We start from the raw sequence: 24,110 nt of genomic DNA, 5'->3' as shown, positions 1-24,110 counted from the left end.
CTTGTGGGGGCAGGTCAAGAAAACCTTTTTAAACAAAATTCTATAAGGAATCTTTTTACTTAAAAGGTTTAGGGGCCACTCATCTATTTTGGTTTTACGTATCAACATGACTTGAATCTTACAAAGAAATGTTAGGCCTTAAATGTATTTTTCTGAGGGCATGTCTTTCCCGGTTCTGCATAATAAATTTGAGGGCAGTACTGTTAGAAGTTCAACAGTGCCTTTAAAATGGCGAGTCTCCATGCAGATAATAAATAGGAAAAAGTCTAATTTTAGGGTAATTCTCCAATATAGGAATGGGGATGAAATCTAGAAAATATATTTTGTCCTGAACAGAAATCATTCATGTTTAGCAAAAATAACAGAGGCTATATTAGCCCTTTTCTCCTCTGTCAGCATTTCCAGTATAACCCAGATCTTCTTGTCATTCTGTTCCACAGGCAGATGTGATGAAAAGAAAAAAGTGTGGGGATCCAGACAAACATGGCTTCACAGCCTGGATCCACAACTATTAGGTGTGTAAATCTGGATAATATTCTTCTAACTGGGTCTAATGTAAAAATAACCAGATTTGGCAATGCTATGGGTTTTTTTTGATGAGATAGTTGATAATGTGGGGATGAAAAAATTGATTTCCCTCCTTGGGTGCTATAACTCTTCAGAACTCTCATCACTTTAGTACTTAAAATTTTCAGGATTTGGAAGGACCTCTAGTAGTCTCTCACTTGCTTATTTTAAAGATGGAAATGTAAAGAGGTTATAGAAGGTATCTAATGATCATATTACTATATAAGTCATAAAATTCAGACTGGAATGGAACTCAGTCCTTTTCCAGAAAGCGTAACTTGTCAAAGATCAAATGTAATGAGTAATTGAATCAAATCGAGTACACGTATCCACTGAGCCGGTCCTGGGACTCAAAAGGTGAAGAAGTCCACATAGCCAACAAGGTGGCAATCTGGTTGAGCGCCAGTACAACCCCATATGGGTTTGATCTGACGATCCATCACAAGACAAATACACTGAGCCATATGCTCAGAGGGAGGAGAAATGTAACTCTGTCTGAGGTAGAAGAACCTAAAGAAATCTAACTTGCATTTAATAAAAGGTGGAGACCCTTCCAGCCATCTGCCTCAGTATTTATTAATTTAGCAAATATATGTATATCCACAGTTATGTATCAGATGCTCTCTTATAGTAAGGAAGAAATAAAGTGCTAAAGATTTGGCAATTGAGGACATGAGGAAGATACGCTGCAGAAGGCATATTGCAATCAATTACTGATGATTTCGCTAAAAACAAACCAGGTACGAAAGTTTAATGAATTGTCAGAACAGCAGGTAAGGCCATCCTACGTGTCAGTGGGGTACCTGGCCAGACCTCTGAGGTTATCCTTCAGCAGAGGCACTAACGCTTTAAGACGCGGGAGCCGTTCCTCCGCCTCCATCGCTCCGCATCCTGTCCTGGCCAGGCTACAGCGTCTTCACGCCCCGCGGGCCACGCCCCTGCGCGTTGGTTGGTCTTTCCAGAAGTGATGAAACTTCCCGCAAGCATTACAGGAGCCGGGAGGGTATAAAGTGAGGGGTGAGAGGAAACCACCGCCCCCCGCTCCCCTAACCTGCAAGCCGCAGCTGGGCCCTTCCGGCCCACCCACCCCACCGGAGCCCAGGTAGGCCCGGCAGCCGCGGGTCGCGGCGCCCTTGCAGCGTGCCGCAGGGCCGCCCCGGGAGAGGTAGGAAGATGTGCGGCAGCATTGCCAGCCCGAAGGGTGGGCAGACGCGGATCCCGGCACCCCGGGATGCTGCAGTTCCAGCCAGGCCGGGGAGGCGGGGCCGATTGTTGCGCACCTGGGAGCCAGCTGGGGTGGGAAGACCTCCGCTAGTCTGGAATAGAGGGGTCGCGTGGCCCCCAGAGCCGCGGCCCTGCCGCTCCGGAGAGGCGGCGGCGGCGGTTTAAGTTGGCGCCTGTAAATTTCTTTTTTTTTCTTTTAAAGTTATTGTTATTATATTGCGTCGAAACCTGCGGAAATTTCTGCATTTCGAGGGTCCTGCCCTTGATGGGCTGGAGGGAGCACGTGGTCCGAGTGCAGCTGGGAGTCGCGGGGCCACGCGTTCCCTAGGCTCTGATCCTGCATAGAGTCTGCTGAGCTGTCACGGCCTCGGATACTCCTTACCTCCGGTTTCCACCCGGTTTCTCCTAGCTACCCCTCCCCCCACCTCTTGTTGCAAGACTCAACAAGTGACTTGCTGAGCAAATCCTGCCCAGAAGAGATCGGTTTGGGATGACAGGTGGCGCGGTCAGGGAAAAGGCAAACAAAAACAAAAAAAAATCTGGCATGGCTTTTCTCAATGGTTATCTGTTTTATAGGAACGGCTTCAAATTAATGTTATTATTTTGAGTGAAGGAACACTTCCCCCCCACCACCCCCCAGCCTGTGGCCTACGTTATTTCTTCACCGTCTGTTGCCTGTGGTGCTTGACAAATAATTTAAAAGCACCAGTAACAGTAACTCAGCTTTTTCATTGATTGATCGCATTATTGTAAGATTCATTAGAGGTAACTTAGTAGGTCTTGAAGGCAGCAGTTAGTTGCTGAGATCTTAAACTTCACCATAGCACTGTAAGTATTGGTTTAAGTAAATGTGCTGAAACAACACTCCAATTCAGTAACAATTAGCCACATGTGACTATTGAAAACTGGAAATGCTGGCTAATCCGGATTGAGGTTTAATAGAGAAAAGCAATGTAAAATATCCTGTCAATATTTTTGTACTGATTTTACATGTTGCAGTAATAGTAATACATTTTCAGTACATTGTGTTAAAATCTATTTAAAATTTCATTTTTTTCTCTTTTAATGGAGCTACTAGTTTATTCAACATTACATATGTGGCTCACATTTCCATTGGACAGCACTGCTTTAGACTTTTATGAGGAAATATGGAAAATTACTGGGAATAGGTAACAGCAGTGGGAAAAAGCCTTGCCAAGTAGGATGTTTGCAAGTAAAACAGATTCCAATATAAATAATTGGTGATAGTTTTAATTTGCTTTTCCTACTGAAGAAACGTGTGCTTTGCAGTCATTTGTCATCCCTCTTTTCCCTCCAATTGAGTGCTTAAGTGTATTGCTATAGCACAATTAGTGGGATTCACCAAATAGCATTAAGAAGACAGGGAAATGATTCACTAATGACCTCATGTGATTTTCAAAGCACTTTCAGAGCCTATTTTTCATTGGTATAGAGTCAGAGGTAGATGGCTTATTGATAGTCTACTCACTTAAATCGCACTGAATTTTCCCAGTAAATCTCAAAATAAATCCAAGCATACCTGGTTAGTTGTGCTTTGCAGGTACTGCTTTTTTTTTTTCTTCAAATTGAAGAATTGCATGGCAAGTCTGCATAGGCACCATATTTCCCAACAGCATTTGCTCTTGTTGTCTGTCACATTTTGGTAACTTCAAATTTTATTACCAAAATCTGTGACAAGTGATCTTTGAAGTTTCTGTTGCAAAAAGCTTGCTACTTGCTGAAGATTCAGATGATGGTTAGCATTTTTTTTTAGCAATATTTTTAAATTATAGTATGTACATTGCTAGACATCATGCTATTGCACATTTAATAAATAGACTACAGTATAGTGTAAATAAAACTTTTATATGCACTGGGAAACCAAAAGGTTCACGTGACTTGCTTTATTACAACAACCAAACTGACAGTGTCTCAAAGGTGTTCCTGTATCTGATTATAGGCATTTGCTCAAATGCCTGGAAGGGTCCACATAGAATGTGTGATACTTCTTTCCAAGTTGTTTTAATACAGTTTTCCATTTATTTGGTCTGGTCTCATGAAAAGGCCTAACAAAGCCATGGTTCTTTTGGCCTTGCAAAGATGAACCACATTGTTTTTCAGAGATACTGCTCTGTTTGTCCCACCTACTTTGGTTCATTTTAACATGAATGAAATGTCTTCAGAGGATTGTTCCAAGTGATTAATGTAACTTGAATATTTATATACTTTGTGATGTCATTTATCAAGGCATTTGCTACAAATTTGCATTAAAAAAATACCAAAATAGTTTCCAAGAGTTCTAGATTTTTACCTAAGTAAAGTAACTGTTTGGAGTTGACTGCATCCAAATAAAATGTCTCTATTTTTATAGCTGAGAACTGAATTTGAATAGAAAAGTAATTAACATTTGTATTTGTATAGGAAGTACTTACTTGCTTCTTGGCCTACAAAGACAAGCCATGTTGTTTATCAGAGATACTGCTCTGTTTGTCCAGGCTACCATGCTGTTTATCAGAGATACTGCTCTATTTGTCCAGGCTACTTTGCTTTCTGTCTGACCATGGTGGCTCTGAGACAGAAGTGTTTAAGAACATTTTGGTCCTTTAGAACATTTTGATGGTGAACATTTTGTATCTCTGTCAACTTAAAAAAACTTCTTTTGTCATTAAGCTAGGATATCAGATAATAGTGCTTTCTCTTCTCTTTTTACAATTTCTTTGATAATATTTGAATAAATCACTTGGCGGTAAGGTAGAAGTAATGAAATGTTTATAATATCTAGGTATGTTAATATTACACTTAGGCAGTATGTACAATCATCTTTTCTACCTATTAAATGTCTGTTACGACCAACCTAGACAGCATATTAAAAAGCAGAGACATTACTCTGCCAATAAAAGTCCGTCTAGTCAAAGCTATGATTTTTCCAATAGTCATGTATGGATGTGAGAGTTGGACTATAAAGAAAGCTGAGTCCTGAAGAATTGATGCCTTTGAACAGTGGTGTTGGAGAAGACTCTTAAGTCCCTTAGACTGCAAGGAGATCCAACCAGTCCATCCTAAAGGAAATCAATCCTGAATATTTATTGGAAGACTGATGCTGAAGCCGAAACTCCAATACTTTGTCCACCTCATGCGAAGAACTGACTCGTTTGAAAAGACCCTGATGCTGGGAAAGATTGAAGGTGGGAGGAGAAGGGATGACAGAGGATGAGATGGTTGGATGGCATCACTGACTTGATAGACATGAGTTTGAGGAAGCTCTGGGAGTTGGTAATGGACAGGGAAGCCTGGCATACTGCAGTCCATGGGGTCGCAAAGAGTCAGACACGACTGAGCAACTGAACTGAACAGGTAAAGACATGCATTTAGGGGACTTGCCTGGCAGTCCCTGGCAGTTAAGACTCCCAGACTGACTGCACAGGCTGTGGGTTTGATCTCTGGTTTTAGTTGTTGTTCAGGTGTTCTGTCCTATCCAACTCTTGGTGACCCCATGGACTGCAGCACACCAGGCTTCCTGGTCCTTCACTGTCTCCTGGAGTTTGCTCAAACTCATGTCCATTGAGTTGATGATGCCATCCAACCATCTCATCCTCTGTTGCCCTCTTCCCCTACCCTCAAATTTTCCCAGCATCAGGGTCTTTTCCAGTGAGTTGGCTCTTTGTATCAGGTGACCAAAGTATTGGAGTTTCAGCTTTAGCATCAGTCCTTCCAATGAACACCCAGGACTGATCTCCTTTAGGATGGACTGGTTGGATCTCCTTGCAGTCCAAGGGACTCTCAGGAGTCTTCTCCAGCACCACAATTCAAAAGCATCATTTCTTCGGCATTCAGCCTTCTTTATGGTCCAACTCTCACTTCTGTACATGACTACTGGAAAAACCATAGCTTTGATTATACGGACCTTTGTCAGCAAACTGATGTTTCTGCTTTTTAATATGCTTTCTAGGTTTTTCAGCTATTCTTCGAAGGAACAAGCATCTCTTAATTTCATGGCTGCAGTCTGCAGTGGGGGAACCAAGATCCTGCATGCCCGTGGCGCAGCCCAAAATATTGAATAAAAAATAAAAGAAAGAGAGATGCCATTTATTCTTAAGATCTAAGAGGCAATTGTAGTATGCTGGACCATCTCTTGGATTTTTCAGAGCTTTTGGGATTCTGGGATGGAGAGAGTAGACTAGGATCTCTGGGTGGGCTGGAGCCAGTCTGCATGTGTATCTGTGTCTTGGGTGTAAACCTAGGATAGAAAACAGAGTGTGGCCTGAACACTGCTAGCTCTAGCTGACCAAATCAAAATGTCAGAGGGAAGCAGGCTTTGACTAGGGGCTAAACTGCTGTATATTAATACCTGGCTGGATGTAAAAGTCATTCATCTTTTCTGAATACTTGTAAGTAGATTAAATCATTCTCTTACCCTCTGTGCCTGCCAATCTACTGGTAGATTGCTCTGGATAAGATAACATATTTCACGCTTTGAAGTGGCTTATGCAAGTTTTGGGAATCAAGATTGAATGCAGACTTGGGTTGGATGTTGACTATTTAATTGATCTGCTTTTATCTCTATAGAGAGCCTGGAGCTTCATCACACCATGTGTGGCATTTGGGCGCTGTTTGGCAGCGATGACTGCCTTTCTGTTCAGTGTCTGAGTGCTATGAAGATTGCACACAGGGGTCCGGATGCATTCCGTTTTGAAAATGTTAATGGGTACACCAATTGCTGCTTTGGATTTCACCGGTTGGCGGTAGTTGACCAGCTGTTTGGAATGCAGCCAATTCGAGTGAAGAAATATCCTTACTTGTGGCTCTGTTACAACGGTGAAATCTACAACCACAAGAAGGTAAACAGAATAAAACCAGAAGGTATCTGAATGTGATTAAGCCTCAGAGATAGTTGATTATAATAATTTTATTTTGTTTAATGTTTTTTACTTTTCAGCCACTTCCCCATGTTCATTCTCACTTGCTCCAATTATATATAGACAGACAGGGCACAGATGCACAAAGAGGTAGAATGACTTGGTCACCAAAAAATAAATGAGGATTCCATTTCAGGTTTTTAACTCTTAAAGAATCTTTTTGTTCCCTATTATTAATTTGAATATTAATTATAACCTGTGTTAGACACCAGGGCTACAGTAATAAATATGAGAGGTAGGTCTGCATACTACTGGAGTGTATTCCTATTAAGGAGCAGACAAAAAAAAAATCATTGTGCATATACTTGTGTTCTTGTGCGCTCAGTCATGTCCAACTCTTTGTGACCCCATGGACTGTAGCCCGCCAGGTTCCTCTGTCCATGGAATTTTCCAGGCAGGAATACTGGAGCAGGTTGCTATTTCCTTCTCCAGGGGATTGTCCTGACCCAGGGATTAAACCCGAATCTCACATCTCCTGCATTGGTTGGCGGGTTCTTTACCAGCTGAGTTGCTAGAAAAGCCCCATACATATACTAAGCTTTATGAAAAAATGAATTTGGGGTTGATGGGTATGGGAGATCCAGTTTCAGTACAGGTTTGTCAGAGAAGGCCTCTTGAGGAACTGTCGTTTAAACTCAGACCTAATGGACAAGGATGAACTAGCAGGGCTGGGAAGAGCATTTTGTGCAGAGCGAACAGCATGTGTAGAGCCCTGGGATGTTCTTAAGTGAACAAGGGGCAGGTGGGCCAGATGGGCTTGGAGAGGTCGGGCAGGACCAGAGCAAGCAGGACTTGGTAAGACAGTAGAATGTAATTCTAAAAGCAATGAGATTTGAAGATTTTAAGGCAGGGATAGAATGTAATATCTTGTGGGTGATCCTGCTGTCGACTAAAAAAATACGCGCAACCTAAAAGTTGAGAGTTATGTTTTATTCTGTGGGAATGTTAGGACAGTATCTCTGGTGACCCCTAGAGAGCCAATCCTGAGGAGGTGGGGGAGGAGCCAGGCTATATAAAAGTTTGCAGAAAGGGGCAGGTAATCTGAATAATAAAAGATTGCTGTTAGAGAAAACAAAATCTCTCACATGAGGAGATTTAGGGATCTTCTATGTATGGGAAGATGCAAGTGTCCAGGCTTGCTGAAATCATTTCTTCCAGTATGCATCTAGCTACCTGGAGCCAATCCTGCTTTCTTTATTTCTCACATACTAATTCCTTGTTTACCATTAGAGATGGCAAAAGTGGCCAATGGCCCACTCACCCATCCTGCCAGCTCCTCTGCACTTCCTGGAGAGGAAGTAGATGATGGCTCCCAAATAGCTGGCATTGTTTCACCTGGGCTTGGAAATTTGCATGTGGAAAAGGCTTGTTTACTGTGAGCATAAAACAGAAAACATTTCATTTCAGATTGCCCTTAAAGTGCTGTTGCGTAATTGTCGTAATCAGAGCCAAGGGTCAGACAGGTAGCCAGATGCAGTGGAGTGCAAGAAGGAAGCACTAAAATTGGAACAGCTTTTAATCTGGTGAAAGCGTACTCTTAGAATGAGAATGGTGAGGGTGTGAAAATTCTGACCCGAGGAAGCCACATTTGCTAAGAGCATTGCAGTATGGAATTATTTGGGGCTACTGTTTCATAAGAAAATTTTGGATCTAAAATTGGCAAGTTATTTTTTGCTGCTTGCCTCCGCAACTGTTAATTTTGAAAATTTCACATTTATAGAAAATAACAGAATATAGAGCACCTGGATTGAATAACTGCTAACGCTTTGCCTTTTTGGCTTCATCTCTCTGTCCGTACTACACAGACGTTCAATTCTGGGCTTAATCACTTTAGAGTATACCTAGATGGTATAGAATCTGCCGCTAATGCGGGTGATGTGGGTTCAATCCCTGGGTCAGGAAGATCCCCTGGAGAAGGAAATGGCAGCCCACTCCAGTGTTCTTGCCTGGAGAATCCCAGGGACGGGGGAGCCTGGTGGGCTGCCGTCTGTGGGGTCGCACAGAGTCAGAAACGACTGAAGTGACTTAGCATAGCATAGGTGGTATAGAATCTGCCTGCTAATGCAGGTGATGTGGGTTCAATCCCTGGGTCAGGAAGATCCCCTGGAGAAGGGAATGGCAACCCACTCCAGTATTCTTCCCTGGGATACCCCACGGACAGAGGAACCTGGTGGACTACAGATCATAGGGTCACAAAAGACTCAGACATGACTGAGAGACTAAACATCAACAGCAACAAATACTGTGGCATTTTAAAATGTGTAAGCATTTATCTCCTAAGAAGGACATTCTTCTGCTTTATACCAATACTATTATATAACTCCTGAGAATCCATAATACCCTCTAATATTTAGTTCATAGTAAATTTCACCAGGTGTTCCAAGAATATATTGATATTTATAGCTGTGTTTTGGTTTGACTCAGATTGCATTCAAGGTTTATACATTTGGTTGTGATGTTTCTTGGTACTTTTTGAGCCTTCTTGATATGTTCCTGTCATTCATGAGTCAGTCAGTTCAGTCACTTAGTCGTGACTGACTCTTTGCGACCCCATGAACTGCAGCATGCCAGGCCTCCCTGTCCATCACCAGCTCCTGGAGTTTACTCAAACTCATGTCCATCGAGTGGGTGATGCCATCCAACCATCTCATCCTCTGTCGTCCCCTTCTCTTCCCACCTTCAATCTTTTCCAGCATTAGGGTCTTTTCAAATGAGCCAGTTCTTTGCATCAGGTGGCCAAAGTATTGGGGTTTCAGCTTCAGCATCAGTCCTTCCAATGAATATTCAGGACTGATTTCCTATAGGATGGACTTTCATTCATGAGTAGGGATTTATATTTTAGTCATCCTCTGGTCATATGGCTTTAGCCATTGTTTATTGTCCGCTTAGTTCACTTATAGGAATACTTCAAGGAAAATACTTCTCATTTGAAGAATCATTACAATTATTCAAGGCTTCCCAGGTGGCGCTAGTGGTAAAGAATCCGCCTGCCAAAGCAGGAGACGCAAGAGATGTGGGTTTGATTCTTGGGTTGGGAAGATCTCCTGGAGCAGGAAATGGCACCCAACTCCAGTATTCTTGCCTGGAAAATTCCATGGGCAGAGGATCCTGGCAGGCTGCAGTCCATGGGGTTGCACAGAGTCAGACACAACTGAACAGCTGAGCACAACGGGTTATTGCCCACTATACATACAAACACACACACAGATAGTTATTTAACAAGTTCCTTTCTTGTATTTGGACTTCCCTGGTGGCTCAGATGGTAAAGCGTCTGCCTACAGTGTGGGAGACCTGGGTTCGATCCCTGGGTTGGGAAGATCCTCTGGAGAAGGCAATGGCAACCCACTCTAGTACTCTTGCCTGGAAAATCCCATGGACAGAGGAGCATGGTAGCTTACAGTTCATGGGGTCGCAAAGAGTCGGACACGACTGAGTGACTTCACTTTCTTTTCTTGTATTTAATTAAGGCCTACTATACACCAGACATCATTTTCATGGTGTTTGGAAGTGAAATGGAACAGGAAAGGTAAAAATGGACTTTCAAACTAGTGGGAATAGAGGAAGGAAGCAGAGGAAGGAAGCAGTTAAAACTTCCTTACTGGGAAGTCCCTGGTGGTCCAGTGTTTAAGACTCCATGGTTCCACTGCAGGGGCTGTGGGTTTGGTCCTTGGTCCAGGAACTAAGATCCCACATGCGAGAGGTGTGGCCACAAAACAAAACAAACAAACGAAAACCAAAAAAAACTTCCTTTCTAAGCCAAGTTAGTACCATATATGTAAGAATGCTAAGTTGTATCATAGCAGTAGTGGCCTGACTTTCCCCTTAAATGAGATAGGAAATGCCTAGTTTTCCTTGAACAACATAGCTGCTTTTGTGTATTTTGTGAATACGTTGTTAAAAAGTTAAATATTTTGAAAACATTTTTTCTTCTAAATTAGCCAAGTACGTTGTATTTTCAGAAGCAGAGGAGTTCCATTGCTTCTACCCATCGTTCAGGTTATCCAATGCAAACAGCTAAAATCTGTCTAAAGAGTAGAACCAACATTTTAGGCTTATGTAAAAAATTCTTCAGCGTAAGCTTCAAAGTCCCCCTTTTTTGATAAAAATAGAATTTACTGCAAAATATAGCCAGCAGTGTGTCGGGAGTAGATGGAGACCCATCAGAGAGAAGAATATGAGTGCAGGCTGGGCAGAGAGAATGCCCTGTCGTGGAGGGAAGCACTTTAGAAAGCCGTAGCCAGCATGTCAAACGGCGGTGTCATTTCTGGATGGTGGCAGGGTACTGGGAGCTTCAAGAGAGTGGGCAGTGTACATGTGAATCATTAACCAAAAAACTACCTGTGAGCTTTAGGCCAAAGAGCCATGGTGATGGGGTGGTCATGGAGGGTAGGTTGGAAGCTGTTGCTGGCTAAAAGTCATCGAGTGTTATAGGCTCATTTATCCTGCAGGTACTTAAGCCCAGAAGGGTCAACAGAAGACCCTCTGCAACCCCTACCTCCTCGTGACAGAGATCACCACAGACAGTCTCCCAGAGTGGGGAGAGGTGACCAAGAGGTGACTTCGTGGTCACTGAAAGTGGCCAGAGCCCATCTTTGGACAGTTCTGAGCTTTTAGGCCAAAGGTTAAGAAATTAAAGAGTGAGTGTGGTTGTGAAGCATGCTTTTCAGGTCATACAAGCATAGAGACTTCTTAAATTTTAAAAACATGTTTTAAGTGTTCAAATCTACCCAGCATTTCCATTTGATTTTGTTTATATGAACCTCTTCTCTATTATCAGCCAAAAATATGAGTACAAAGAGGGACACACGGAGAACTTTGCACCCTCACAGTTTACCAGTGGTAATGGAGAGCCACAGGAGTTTGGGCCTGATTTAATGAAACCCTCTCTACATGTGGTGGGTGTGATGGTATCTTTGTTGTTCTCCAGGAGGAGGTGGATGAATAAAGCTTCAACATCATCATTTTGTCCATCCCTGAGAAGTAGCTTTAATGCCTAGTGTGGAAGAATGGGATGCTGTAGACCTCCCCAGGGCCAGCAACTTTGTTTTGGATCATTTGTCTCCATCATCATTGTGGAATCGTCCATCAGGAAATAGTGTCAAATGCGTTTGTCCTTTTGCTTTCTGTTTTCATAGGAAGTGTTTCAGAGGACACATTTTTAGTGTCATGACACCTGGACGGTCTATTTACTTAACTTACCTATTTATGTAAATACACATGTATTGGGCTTCCCCGGTGGCTCAGCAATAAAGAATCCTGCCAATGCAGGAGATGCAGGTTGGATCCCTGGGACAGGAAGATCCCCTGCAGAAGGGCATGGCAACCCGCTCCAGTATTCTTGCCTTGGAAATCCAATGGTGGACAGATGAGCCTGGTGGGCTACAGTCCATGGGGTCACAGAAGAGTTGGACATGACTTAGAGACTAAGCAACAACAACTACACATGTATTACATATATAGTATGTACATAATGTCCATTTCCATCCCTACATATAATACAGGGGTACATTACCTTTGTCTTCTATTTATCAGAATGCACCTAAAGTTTTCATGGGCTTAGCTTTATGTTACAATTTGATTCTGAGTTCAAACAAGCTATATTTTGATAATGCCATGATTCTTTTAAAGCACATCAGTAAGGTACACAAAATTATAGAGCACAAAAATGCTGAAGCAACTTTGCAATTAAAAAAAAAATTAGTGAAAGCACAGGATTCTGTAACATTTTCATTTTGCTATTGTTTCCCTAAGCTGCAACACCATTTTGAATTTGAATACCAGACCAAAGTGGATGGTGAAATAATCCTTCATCTTTATGACAAAGGAGGAATTGAACAAACAGTTTGTATGTTGGATGGAGTATTTGCATTTATTTTACTGGATACTGCCAATAAGAAAGTGTTCTTGGGCAGAGATACCTATGGGGTGAGACCTTTGTTTAAAGCCATGACAGAAGATGGATTTTTGGCTGTGTGTTCAGAAGCTAAAGGTAATGATAGAATTTTTCTGTGGTTTTTCATTATTGTCCCAATTCTGTGTTTTCTTCTAGACCGTATTTACAAATCTAATCCAATCCATATGTACAAATGGGGCAACCCAATTTTTTACAAGTGACTGTGTTAGTCATGGAGTTTCTAGGCCTCCTTTTTTTTTTAAAACCACGGAGCTGGAGTCTCCTTTTTAGCACTTAAAACTCTGTAATCCTTACAGGATAGATCTGTAGTAAAGTTTCTGCATCTGGTTTGATCCCATGTGTGTTTTCGAGTTTTCCTGTGTCACATGGTGACGGTAAGGTTGGCCAGCCCTGCAGTTACTGCATTGTGGTACTGTGCCAGGCTGTCCCACAAAGTCATTTTTGTTCAGCACTTTTTAAACAGCTTTATTGGGGTATAATTTACATGCCATACAATTCATCCATTGGAAGGGTACAGTTCAGTGGTTTTTAGTATGTTCATAGATATCTGCAACCAACACTAGTCAATTTATAATTTTTTTTTTAAATCATCTCAAAACTAAGCCTTGTACTCTTAAGCTGTCACTCCCCATCCCTTTATATTCATTAAGCATTAAGCGTCCTGTCCCCGTCTTCCTCCTTTCCCACCCCCAGTCCCCGCCAAGCGCCAGTCTACTGTCAGTCTATGTGGATTTCCCTGTTCTGGCCATTACATACCAGTGGAGTCCTACCCTGTGTGGCCTGGTATTTCATTACTGGCTTCTTTCACTTGGCATAATGTTTCCAAGGTTTGTCTATGTTGTAGCATGTTATCAGTATTTACATCTTTTTATTTACTTTTTATGAGCTGAAGATATTCCATTACCTGGATATACCACATTCTGTTCATCCCCTGTTTATCCTTTTGTCAGTTGATGGACAGTTGGCTTTTATGAATAATGTTTCTCTACATATTTGGGTACAAGTTTTTGTGTGGTTTCATTTTTCTTGGGCATATACCTAGGAGTGATCACATGATTTACTCTGTGTTTATAAATAGCATTAAAAAGAATCACATATTTGGAATAAATGTAACAAAAGTACAAAACTGTATGCTGAAAACTGTAAAACATTGTTGAAAGAAGATCTAGAGAAATTGGAAAGCATCCCATGATCATGGATTGAAAACTTAGCATTGTTAAGTTAGCACAGACTCCCCTAATGGATCTACAGATTCAACATGATCTCTGTCAGTATCCCAGGTGATTACTTTGTAGAAATTGACAAGCTGACTCTGAAATCCATAGGGAATTGCAAAGGATTCAGAATAACCAAAGCAATCTTGAAAAAGAATAAAGTAGGAGGACTCTCCCTTCCTGACTTCAAAATGTACTGCAAAGCAAGGGTAATCAGGACAGTATTGTACTAGCAGAAAGATAGACATACAGACCATACAGCTAAGAGTCCAGAAGTGCATCCGTACATCTGCAGTCAACTGATTGTCAGTGAGGGTATCAGGACCATTCAATGGACAAAGAATAGTCTTTTCAACAAATGATGTTGGGACAAGTTGACATATGCAAAAAAAACAGTTAGCCCATTACCTCACACCATTTATAAAAATCAAAGTGGATCAAATTCTAAAATTTTATCGCTAAAGTAAGCCCTAAAACTTTATAGTGAAACTAAAACTTTAGTAAGCACTAAAACTATAAAACTCAGGAGAAAGCATAGGGGTAAATCTTCATGACCTTCAGTTTTGCAAAGATTTCTTTGATATGACACCAAAAGCACAAACAACAGGGAAAAATAGATAAATTGGGTTTCATCAAAATTAAACATTCTTGTACTTCAAAGGACACCATCAGGAAAGTGAAAACTCAACCCACAGAATGGAAGAAAATACTTGTACATCATATTTATCATTTTTTGACAATAAAGTTGAGGAAGACAGTCATCGTTTATGTCCTAGCTAGACAGCAATGACATGCTAAAATGTGATCTACCTCCTCGTCTGCTTTTTTGCTTCATTGTTTAAATCCTTTCTCACTTGATGTGATCATACGAGAAAGAACAAGTACACACATTATTTACCCAAAGTGCTGTTAGGGAAGCCCAGCAAAGAGAACACAAGGGAAAAGTGGACTCCTTACTTCCATTTGTCTCTGATAACCTTGATACGGAATATAATCTCACATCCAGTTTACCCTCTGAGATTTCTTGACTTGTAAGTTTTTTTTACATCTTTAACTGCCCTTTTCTAAACAACAGGTCTCATCTAGGGTACTACAGCAGTTTTCCTTTCTCAGTGCTTCCAGAATAGACTATCTAAAACTCATTTGGTTGCGGTGCTTTAAATCGTAATTGCTCCTCAACTTCCGCAGGGGCTGTGTGCCTCACTTGAGGTCTGCTGGGTGGTAGGATCTGGATCTCATTTGCTGTTTGTATTCCATACTACACAGTAGATTCTTGGGTTAACAAACTCAAATTGTACATCATAAGTATTCTGTGTGGATAGGCTGTTACTATTTACAATAAAACTTTTTTTAAAATCAAAAGCGTGATGTCAAGTTGATTACTTCCTGTGAGAACTTAGAAAATTTAAATTGTAACATTTAACTCACACACAGTATATAATAACTACATAAGGGATATCTGAGTTTAAAGTACCTTAACAGTGGATCATTTTGCTTATTAAAGGACTGAGAACCATAGCTGTTTATTTAAAAATACCTCAGGGATGACAAATGACTGCCAGGATATCATAAAATTAAATTTCAAGTCCATCTTTTTGCTTAATAAATGTATCTTTTGTTTGCTTAGTAAAGAAAATAGATTTTTTAAAATCAGAAATTCCAGCTAGGGAGAAGAAATTAAACATTGGAGGTTTTCCTATTGCCTTAAATTATTAGAAATCAGTTTAATTTTTCTGTACATCTCTGTACTCTAGTACCTTTCTAGTAGGGTTTTAGGTAATTATATTTTTCCTATTTTGCTTATGCAGTGGACATTGTATTTGTATTAAAAAGAAAATAAAGAGGAATTTAGACATGAAAGTTACTATGAAGTATTATCCTCATTTGAATAAATTTATCCTTTTGATTTTGTAGGACTGGTTAACTTGAAGCACTCCATGACTCCTTTTTTAAAAGTGGAGCCTTTTTTGCCAGGACATTATGAAGTTTTGGACTTAAAGCCAAACGGCAAAGTGGCGTCGGTGGAAATGGTGAAGCACCATCACTGTCGAGACGAGCCTCTGCATGCCCTGTATGACAGCGTGGAGAAACTCTTCCCAGGTGAGAGAGCAGTTGCCCATCCACCTGTTCCCCACCTCCCGCCCCTCAAGGAAAGCTGCACTCTCACATCGCTGAAATGACCTCAGTTTGCAAACCTGCTTCCTTTTTCACTTGGAGGTGACGGCACACTGAAATTCGGCCTGCTTCACTGTTGAGCAAATGCCATCATGATGGAGGTGGATGGTTGCATACCTGTTTCAATAAATAATTCAGCCCAGACCTTTCTGCAGCTGTTTCATTTCCTTTATGTGTTAATAGGTTTTGAGATAGAAACTGTGAAGAGCAACCTCCGGATTCTTTTTGACAATGCCGTTAAGAAACGTTTGATGACGGACAGAAGGATTGGCTGCCTTTTATCAGGTGAAGTCAGCTTAAAAAATCTAATTACATTTCATGCATATGTCATTTAAATGATTTATAACTATCCTGGAGGCTTAGACTATAAAATACTTACTTAAAATACTTACTATTGATTCAACCTTTCCTCCATTATAGGATGAAAACGTTTCCTGTAAGTTGCTTTCAATATTCAAAATAATACAGCAACAGAAAGTTATACTATAATTGTATTGGCATGAGTGAGCTAGGAAACATGTTTGAGAATGTTCATGTCCTCCTACTCCACAGTCTTGATGTAAGCCCTAAAATGTGTAGTGTTTTTTGTTGTTGTTCAGTCACTCACTCAGTAGTGTCCAACTCTTTGCAGCCCCATAGACTGCAGCACACCAGGCTTCCCCTGTCCTTCACTATCTCCCGGAGTTTGCTCAGACTCATGTCCATTGAGTCCATGATGCCATCCAACCATCTCATTCTTTGTTACCCTCTTCTCCTCTCGCCTTCGGTCTTTCCCAGCATCAGGGTCTTTTCCAGTGAGTCAGCTCTTCGCGTCAGGTGGCCAAAGTATTGGAGCTTCAGCATCAGTCCTTCCAGTGAATATTCAGGGTTGATTTCCTTTAGGATGGACTAGTTTGATTTCCTTCCTGTCCAAGGGACTCTGAAGAGTCTTCTCCAGCACCACAGTTCAAAAGCATCAATTCTTTGGCATAGTGGCTTTTAACCAATTTAAGTACTGTTACCATTATGACAGGTTAACTGTTAGATTTTTCTTACTCAAGTTGGTTTTCAGTTTATAAAACTTGGGGATTTTAAAGGCAAACTCTAATCTTGGTGCTTAGGAGGAATATAAATAATCTCTGCTCCTCTCTTAGGTAAGGCCCATAACCACCACACTTTCTGTCTTGCTCATAGGTGGCTTGGATTCCAGTTTGGTTGCTGCCACTCTGTTGAAGCAGCTAAAAGAGGCCCAAGTTCAGTACCCCCTCCAGACATTTGCGATTGGCATGGAAGACAGTCCCGATTTACTAGCTGCTAGAAAGGTAAGACACTGCCTCTTCCTGTTAGGTGGTTAAGACAGACTTGTTAATAATTGATGATTCTATACTTTGCTGCTGTATTGAGTTAGGTAATTGTTTTGAATTAAATATATTAAAACGGAATGAAACGCCTATTGAAAATCTATTGTGCTGTACACTGTATTTTGGGTACTTTTATCTTCTATGGGCCACACAATCCTCATAAAACCCAATGATGGTAATCCTGTCCTTTGAAGAGTAAGGGCATAGTAGAGTGGTTAAGGCTAAAGGCTTTGGAGTCTGATTGTTGGTTTCAAATCTTCACTTTAGCACACAAGCCCACACTCATATCTACTGTGCTCATATCTACTGCGGCACAGTTTCGAGGTGAAAATTACATAGTTCATATAAAGTGTGTGAGATAGAACCTAGCGTGTAGTAAGTACTTAGAATGTTAGCTGTTCTTGTTGCTTTTCATTTTCTTTTAAGATACTGTGTTTAGGACTGTGGGCAGAGAGAACGTTGGACACATTCAGTGTGTGGCAGACCTTGTTCCCACTCTGATGGAACTTCCATAGAGTAGATGAGAGAGATCAAGAGTGGTCTGAAAGCCAGTTGACTGATGCTGAATGAATCCACAAAAGCCAGAGAAAACTGAATGAGGGGAGGGGCCTTAAGTTAGAAATAGCATTCTAGATGTAAAATGAGGCATTGCAGGAGGGCCAAAAGGTGATAAAATCAGCATGAGGGGAGTGGAGGCCATGCTTGTTAGGGTGAAGTCTCAGAGTGAGAAGGGCAGACAGGAGGTCCACCTCTTGTGGTCAGTGGAGGGCAGACACTGGGGGACACAGGGGAGCCAGACTAATGGGGCTTGTATGCAGTGGCCTGGAGAATCATTTCCCCGTACTCTGGTGGCCTGTGAAATCATTTCCTCTTAGTTTGTCTTGCTTGTTTTCCACCATTGTTAATTCATGATGCGTTATGAACTACTGTTTCATTTTCGAGAGTTTTCCTTTTCTGGAACTTCCCTGGTGGTCTCGTAGTTAAGACTGAGCTTCCAATGCAAGGGTCATGAGTTTGGTTGGTCCCTGGTTGGGGACCTACGATCCCACATACTATATGAAATGGCCGAAAAAACCACAGCTTTTTCTTGAAAGAGTAGTCCTTTTCTTAAAAAAACAGGCATATGCATATTTCTTTATGTAATCAGGTGGCAAATCATATTGGGAGCGAACACCATGAAGTCCTCTTTAACTCTGAGGAAGGCATTCAGGTCCTGGATGAAGTCATATTTTCCTTGGAAACTTATGATATTACAACAGTCCGTGCTTCAGTAGGTAAGGTATTTTATGATCCCCAAAAGATTTTAATATGGAAAAGAGTGTAAGGTTTAAAAACTACTATTTCAAGCAGTTGTTTAAAGAACAATACTCATGAATGAACTCAGGTCAAATTCCTGTGTCAGCAGTTGTTGAAGATGAAACGATTTAAGAACTCCTTAATTCCTTAAGAATTAAGAATATATAGTTAAACTTCCACATTTTGGTATCACTATTTATATTTCTTCCAAGAGTTGATGCATAGTTTTCTGTACCCTCTTTCCCCCTGTTTTTCTGTATAAAAGGTTGTTGGACTATACATTCTAACTAGTTTCTGTAAAGAATCCTTGTTTTAGATATATTTTGGTAAATAGTCCATCAATAACTATTATTGTCTAGGAATAAATACTTGCTTTACCCTGTGGGTACATACTAAGATCATAATTGTCCTCCAAATCGGACTGGTCAAATATTGCTGAGCCTCTAAATGCTATTGGCTTAGACACACCTCTCTTTTAAGGAACTCAGAATCCAGTAGGATTCCATTGCAAAGTTTAGAGTCTGCATTCTCATGCTTTAAACATCACTGGGGTGCTGTCTCTTCCAAAGGAGCAAAAATGATTTCTTGAAGGGCAAAAATCTTAGGTATTACAGTGGTTTCTGGCTTTCCAAAGTACTTAGACAGATACACAGTATTTCTGGTACTAACATTTCATTGGTGAAGGAGATTAGGGGAAAAGATCTAAAAATTATCACTAGGGAGGTGATAATGAAAAAACCCAAGAACAAATACTAGTTTACAGGGCTGTGGAGCAGGACCAACCAGCATCTTTTAACATGCTTTTCTGTATTTGAAATACGCTGAATGGGGAGTATGACCGAAGAAGCCCCAAATTAAAATTAAGCTACCAAAACCCCAACTTATTATTTTCATGTAGTGATACTAGTGTGAGAGTTATCAAATTTAAGACATTCGAGTCATTGTTCAGTAGAATTTTTTTAGCATTTTTAACATTGTTTAGCAAAATTTGCAGATAGACATTCTTGGTCTGAAAGCAGGAATATTTAAAAACCTATATATAAAATTATGAAAGGGCTATGTCATCACAGAAGTACAACTTTTAGATTAAGTACATATAAGTGGGTTGCACTGTAGATAAAAGGTCATTATTTTGCAAACTACTTCACAATAACAGAGTCTAATCTAATAGCAAATCTTGCCGCCATTTTCAGAAACCAAATAAGAGACATTTTTGGTAGAGGGTTATGTGGACATTAACAATTTCTGTCTCTTGTTTAAGGTATGTACTTAATTTCTAAGTACATTCGGAAGAACACAGATAGCGTGGTGATCTTCTCTGGAGAAGGTTCAGATGAACTTACACAGGGTTATATATATTTTCACAAGGTACGCATTCTCAAATGGAAGGATATTGGTCCTAGGGGAAGAAAAGTATGAATTATTTGACCATTTCCTATTTTCTCTTTTGATATAACAGTAACACTTGGAATATTCTGTGAGGCATTTGAGAAAATCTGATACGGTCTGTATTTGTTTGGGCGAGAAAGAAGTCTTAATCGTGTCAGATAATACCCATTTTTAAAAAACTAGTTAACATAAGAATCACATTTCTGGTATTTCTTAGTCCCCTGTTGTCTTATGGGCTTTGGACAATGTGAACCTGTCATTTTATCTATTGGTTCTAGCAGTCTTGGAGCGAAGGAAGGCATGCTTTATAAAGCATTTACTTTGTTCCCTAAGCTTTGGTGGTTTTTTGTCTAACCCACCTTTAGAGTTGGAGTTGTGTGCAAGAATAAGAAATAAGAAATTTCATGTACCAAAAGCAAAGCTTGAAGGGTGTATTTTTAACTTCAGCTCTGTTTGTAAACAGGCTCCTTCCCCGGAGAAAGCTGAGGAGGAGAGTGAGCGGCTTCTAAGGGAACTCTACTTGTTTGATGTTCTCCGAGCAGATCGAACTACTGCAGCCCATGGGTATCTTGATATTTTAGGAAGTGATTATAAAAATAACCTCAAAAAACAAAAGGCTTTCTTTTCATTTAGTGTATGCTGTGAAGTATGCCTTTTATAGAAAAGATGAAGCTTGTCTCAGTGCAGAGGGAGTAAGCTGAATCAGAGTGCTGTTGTCAGGCTAAGTCGTGGATAGGTGGTTTCAGGTGGAGTTTCTGTCTTGAAAACATAACATTCTGCCCACTTCTGGGCAGCTGAGAGGGAAGGCGCTTGCAGCTCTTTTGGGTCTTTTTAAGAGAAATAAAGCTTATACAGCTTCATGTAGTTTAGTGAGCCCTTAGTGCTTGCTTGCCATGTCTGTTTGATGCTATGGGGACCATGTAGGGGAGAGGGAAGTGAAGATGCAAGAGGTTTGATTAGCTTATAAAATAGGTCTCTTTGGCATCATTTCTGATTATTGAAAGTTAGCACTTTTTAAAGCTGGTCATTTAAAGACTCTTAACTATATGTGATGGGACTTCCCTGATGACTCAGTGGTAAAGAATCCCCCTGCCCAGTGCTGGAGTGGCAGGTTCAATCCCTGGGTCAGAAAGATCCCCTGGAGAAGGAAATGGCAACCCACCACTCCAGCGTTCTTGCCTGGGAAATCCCATGAACAGAGAAGCTTGGTTGGGTATAGTCCATGAGGTCGCAAAAGAGTCAGACACAACTTAGTGACTAAACAGCAATAACAACTGTATGTGATAAACAGTCTTTTTTGGTTGCTTCTACCAAATCACACGTAGGTTAGAAAATAATAGGTTGGAGAATGAACTGAATTCAGACATTTTTATTACTAATTGATTAATAACTTATATTCAGTATAAATCAGTGGTCCATGGTGTTTTTCATCAGAGGTCACATCATCTGTTCTTTGAACCCTTAGGACAGGTAGATAGGGTAATAGCCACAGATTGGCATTATAATAGATAGTCTCACCGAGAGAAAACTGTGACTCAGAAAAGTCTAGGCAAAGTCCATTCTTAATGTTCAGAGCACTCATAATTCTTTTTCTGCTTTTTGAGATATTTAATAGATTACAGAAGGGAAAGTAAAAGTAATTATTCTCCAGTAGTTTGTTCACTCCCTAGACGACATAATTTATATTTTGAGTGAAGGTTTTTGTACTCATGCATTTAATGTAGGGCAGTTATGTAGGGCTGTAAAAATGACTTTATGATCTTAACATCATTTAGAGGCTGGGTGATTTCCTAGGAAACCAAATCAGAATCGAAACTGACGGGCACTAAAGATCCATTTTGGTTTAGATTTTCTTTTCCTTTTTAAGCCTTGAATTGAGAGTCCCTTTCTTGGATCATCGCTTTTCTTCCTACTACTTGTCTCTGCCACCAGATATGAGAGTTCCCAAGGTGGGTAAATCAACTTAAGGTAAAAACTGTCCATTGACACTGGTCATATTTAGAACTTTTACTGATATTCCTTTCATTTTCATGTCAGAATGGGATAGAAAAGCATCTCCTGAGAGAGACATTTGAGGACTCCAATCTGATACCTAAAGAGATTCTCTGGCGACCAAAAGAAGCCTTCAGTGATGGAATAACCTCAGTTAAAAATTCCTGGTTTAGGATTTTACAGGACTATATTGAACATCAGGTATCATATCTTTTAAAAGTATATTTTCTGGAATAAGACAATTGGATGCAAAGTTGTAATCACTGTTCATTTTGTATTTAATTTAAATGTTTTGTGACTGTAGGAGGGATTCCCTATAAATACTACTTCTTTTAAATTTCAAGAATTCTGTAAAAATTAAGTAGTATGAAGGATTATAAGTAGCATCTAGAATAGAGAGAGGAGACTTAGTGGTCCTCTCTGGCTGGTATCTTACACAGTTTGGGGCACCTGTTGGATGCCAGACTTACGCACAAAAGAATCAAACACTTAGAGCCACCACTTTGGAGAACTATGCATGTGAATGTTCCTTAAAGGTCACTGCAGCTACGTACATTAGGGTATTTTAGCATTTTCTAAGGGATTAAGAGTCTCTCAGTATTCAGAGATATCTTTTCTTTCTTTATTTTTTGTTTGTTTGATTTTTGTTTTTGTGAAACCAGATTAAGTACATATATTTCTGTGCCATTTGTAAGGCCATTTCACTTCTATCCTATTACTCTTACAGGTTGATGATGCAGCAATGGCAAGCGCAGCCCAGAAATTTCCCATCAACACCCCCAAAACAAAAGAAGGCTATTACTACCGTCAGATCTTTGAAAACCACTACCCGGGCCGTGCCGACTGGCTGCCCCATTACTGGATGCCCAGGTGGACCAACGCCACGGACCCTTCTGCCCGCACTCTGACCCATTACAAGGCCGCTGCCAAAGCTTAGGCACTCGCTGAGCCCTGGAGTCAAAGTAATCGTTTCTTCTCCTTGTGAAGGGTAGGGATCTTGAGGGCAGGAAGGGCCAACCGCCCAGGCTTGCCTGGGTGTGAAAAAATAAAAGTCTTAAATCCGAGACTTTGCTGTAGTCATTTATATTCATACAGCCCCGTGGCTAGAGGTAGCTAGAAACTGAACAGCTTTTACTGTATCACAGGAAGGTAGAGAGTGAGATAGGAGAGGGGAAACCATCTGATGGCTGGGAGACCTCACACACCCTCTCCTGTAGAGGACTTCTGGGTCTCATGCCAGTAGGGCATCCTTATGGTCCTCGCCTCATCTGAGTGTGGTCCTCCTCTGGCTTCCTCCCTTAGTTCTCTCTGCATTCCCAACAGCTGGCTAGTTACACTCTGGAGAGGTGAGTAACTTGTAAGACTTGGACAGCTGTGTTTTGTAAAATAGGTTGACTGCAAACTGCACAGCCTAAAAGTTGAGAATTATGTTTTATTAGGTGGAGTCTCTGACTTAAGACGACAGCCTCTCAGATGGCTCTGAGCGACCACTCTAAAGAGGTAAGGGAAGAGGTAGGATATACAGGAGTTTTTGCCACAAAGGCCAAGTAGTCTAACATATCAACAGATGACTAGTAGAGAAATCCAGGCATCTCAAGTTAATGAATTTAACACTTTTCCAGGTATGGGGAGATGCAAGAGTCTGGCCTTATTGAAATGATTCCTTTGATGTGCCCCTCAACTCGAAAGGGCCAGTATCCTGCTTTTCTCCATCCTGAACCCCTCAGGGTGTCCAGTTGGGTGGCGGGTGGCTGATAGCTTAATGGCTGCAATATCCTTTGTTTACTGACACATCAGGCAACATTTTTCATCCTTGGATAGTAATTTACATCTTATTCTGTTGATCCAACATCTCTTCTGGAACTGTAAATTGTAAATTGGGAGTCAGCAGGCTTTTTCAGGGCTAGACAGTAAGTGTTTTAGGACTTACAGACCTCTGTTGGAGCTGTTCAGCTCTGCCATTATGGTGTAAAAGCAGCCACAGATGGTATGGAAACTCAGGGGCAAGGCCATGATAGGCACACATATGGTCATGGCCGTGTTCTATTAAAACTTAGAAAAAGAAGCAGTGGGCTAGATTCAG

The 24,110-nt window shown here is 40.8% G+C and overlaps 1 protein-coding gene across 2 annotated transcripts; it reads left to right on the top strand.

Annotated features, from left to right (window-relative positions):
* The first annotated feature begins 1,512 nt into the window (after window positions 1-1,512).
* Window positions 1,513-23,091, top strand: ASNS (asparagine synthetase (glutamine-hydrolyzing)). 2 transcript variants are annotated; one of them, XM_055589805.1, is made up of 12 exons: window positions 1,513-1,669; window positions 6,358-6,629; window positions 12,459-12,696; window positions 15,750-15,935; window positions 16,194-16,295; window positions 17,184-17,311; window positions 18,498-18,624; window positions 19,908-20,014; window positions 20,499-20,599; window positions 21,903-21,984; window positions 22,073-22,228; window positions 22,755-23,091. In XM_055589805.1, the coding sequence occupies exons 2-12, from the start codon at window positions 6,381-6,383 to the stop codon at window positions 22,962-22,964; spliced, it is 1,686 nt and encodes a 561-aa protein (XP_055445780.1). In that variant the 5' UTR covers window positions 1,513-1,669; window positions 6,358-6,380; the 3' UTR covers window positions 22,965-23,091. The 2 variants fall into 2 exon arrangements, with proteins under 2 accessions (XP_055445780.1, XP_055445781.1); XM_055589806.1 differs by lacking the exon at window positions 1,513-1,669 and adding an exon at window positions 1,716-1,732.
* Window positions 23,092-24,110: the final 1,019 nt, after the last annotated feature.

The sequence above is a fragment of the Bubalus kerabau genome, chromosome 8 (genome assembly GCF_029407905.1).
Source record: "Bubalus kerabau isolate K-KA32 ecotype Philippines breed swamp buffalo chromosome 8, PCC_UOA_SB_1v2, whole genome shotgun sequence".
Classification (NCBI taxonomy): Eukaryota; Metazoa; Chordata; class Mammalia; order Artiodactyla; family Bovidae; genus Bubalus; species Bubalus kerabau.
The sequence above is the reverse complement of the archived record's forward strand: the minus strand, read 5'-3'. Positions and strand labels throughout refer to the sequence as shown.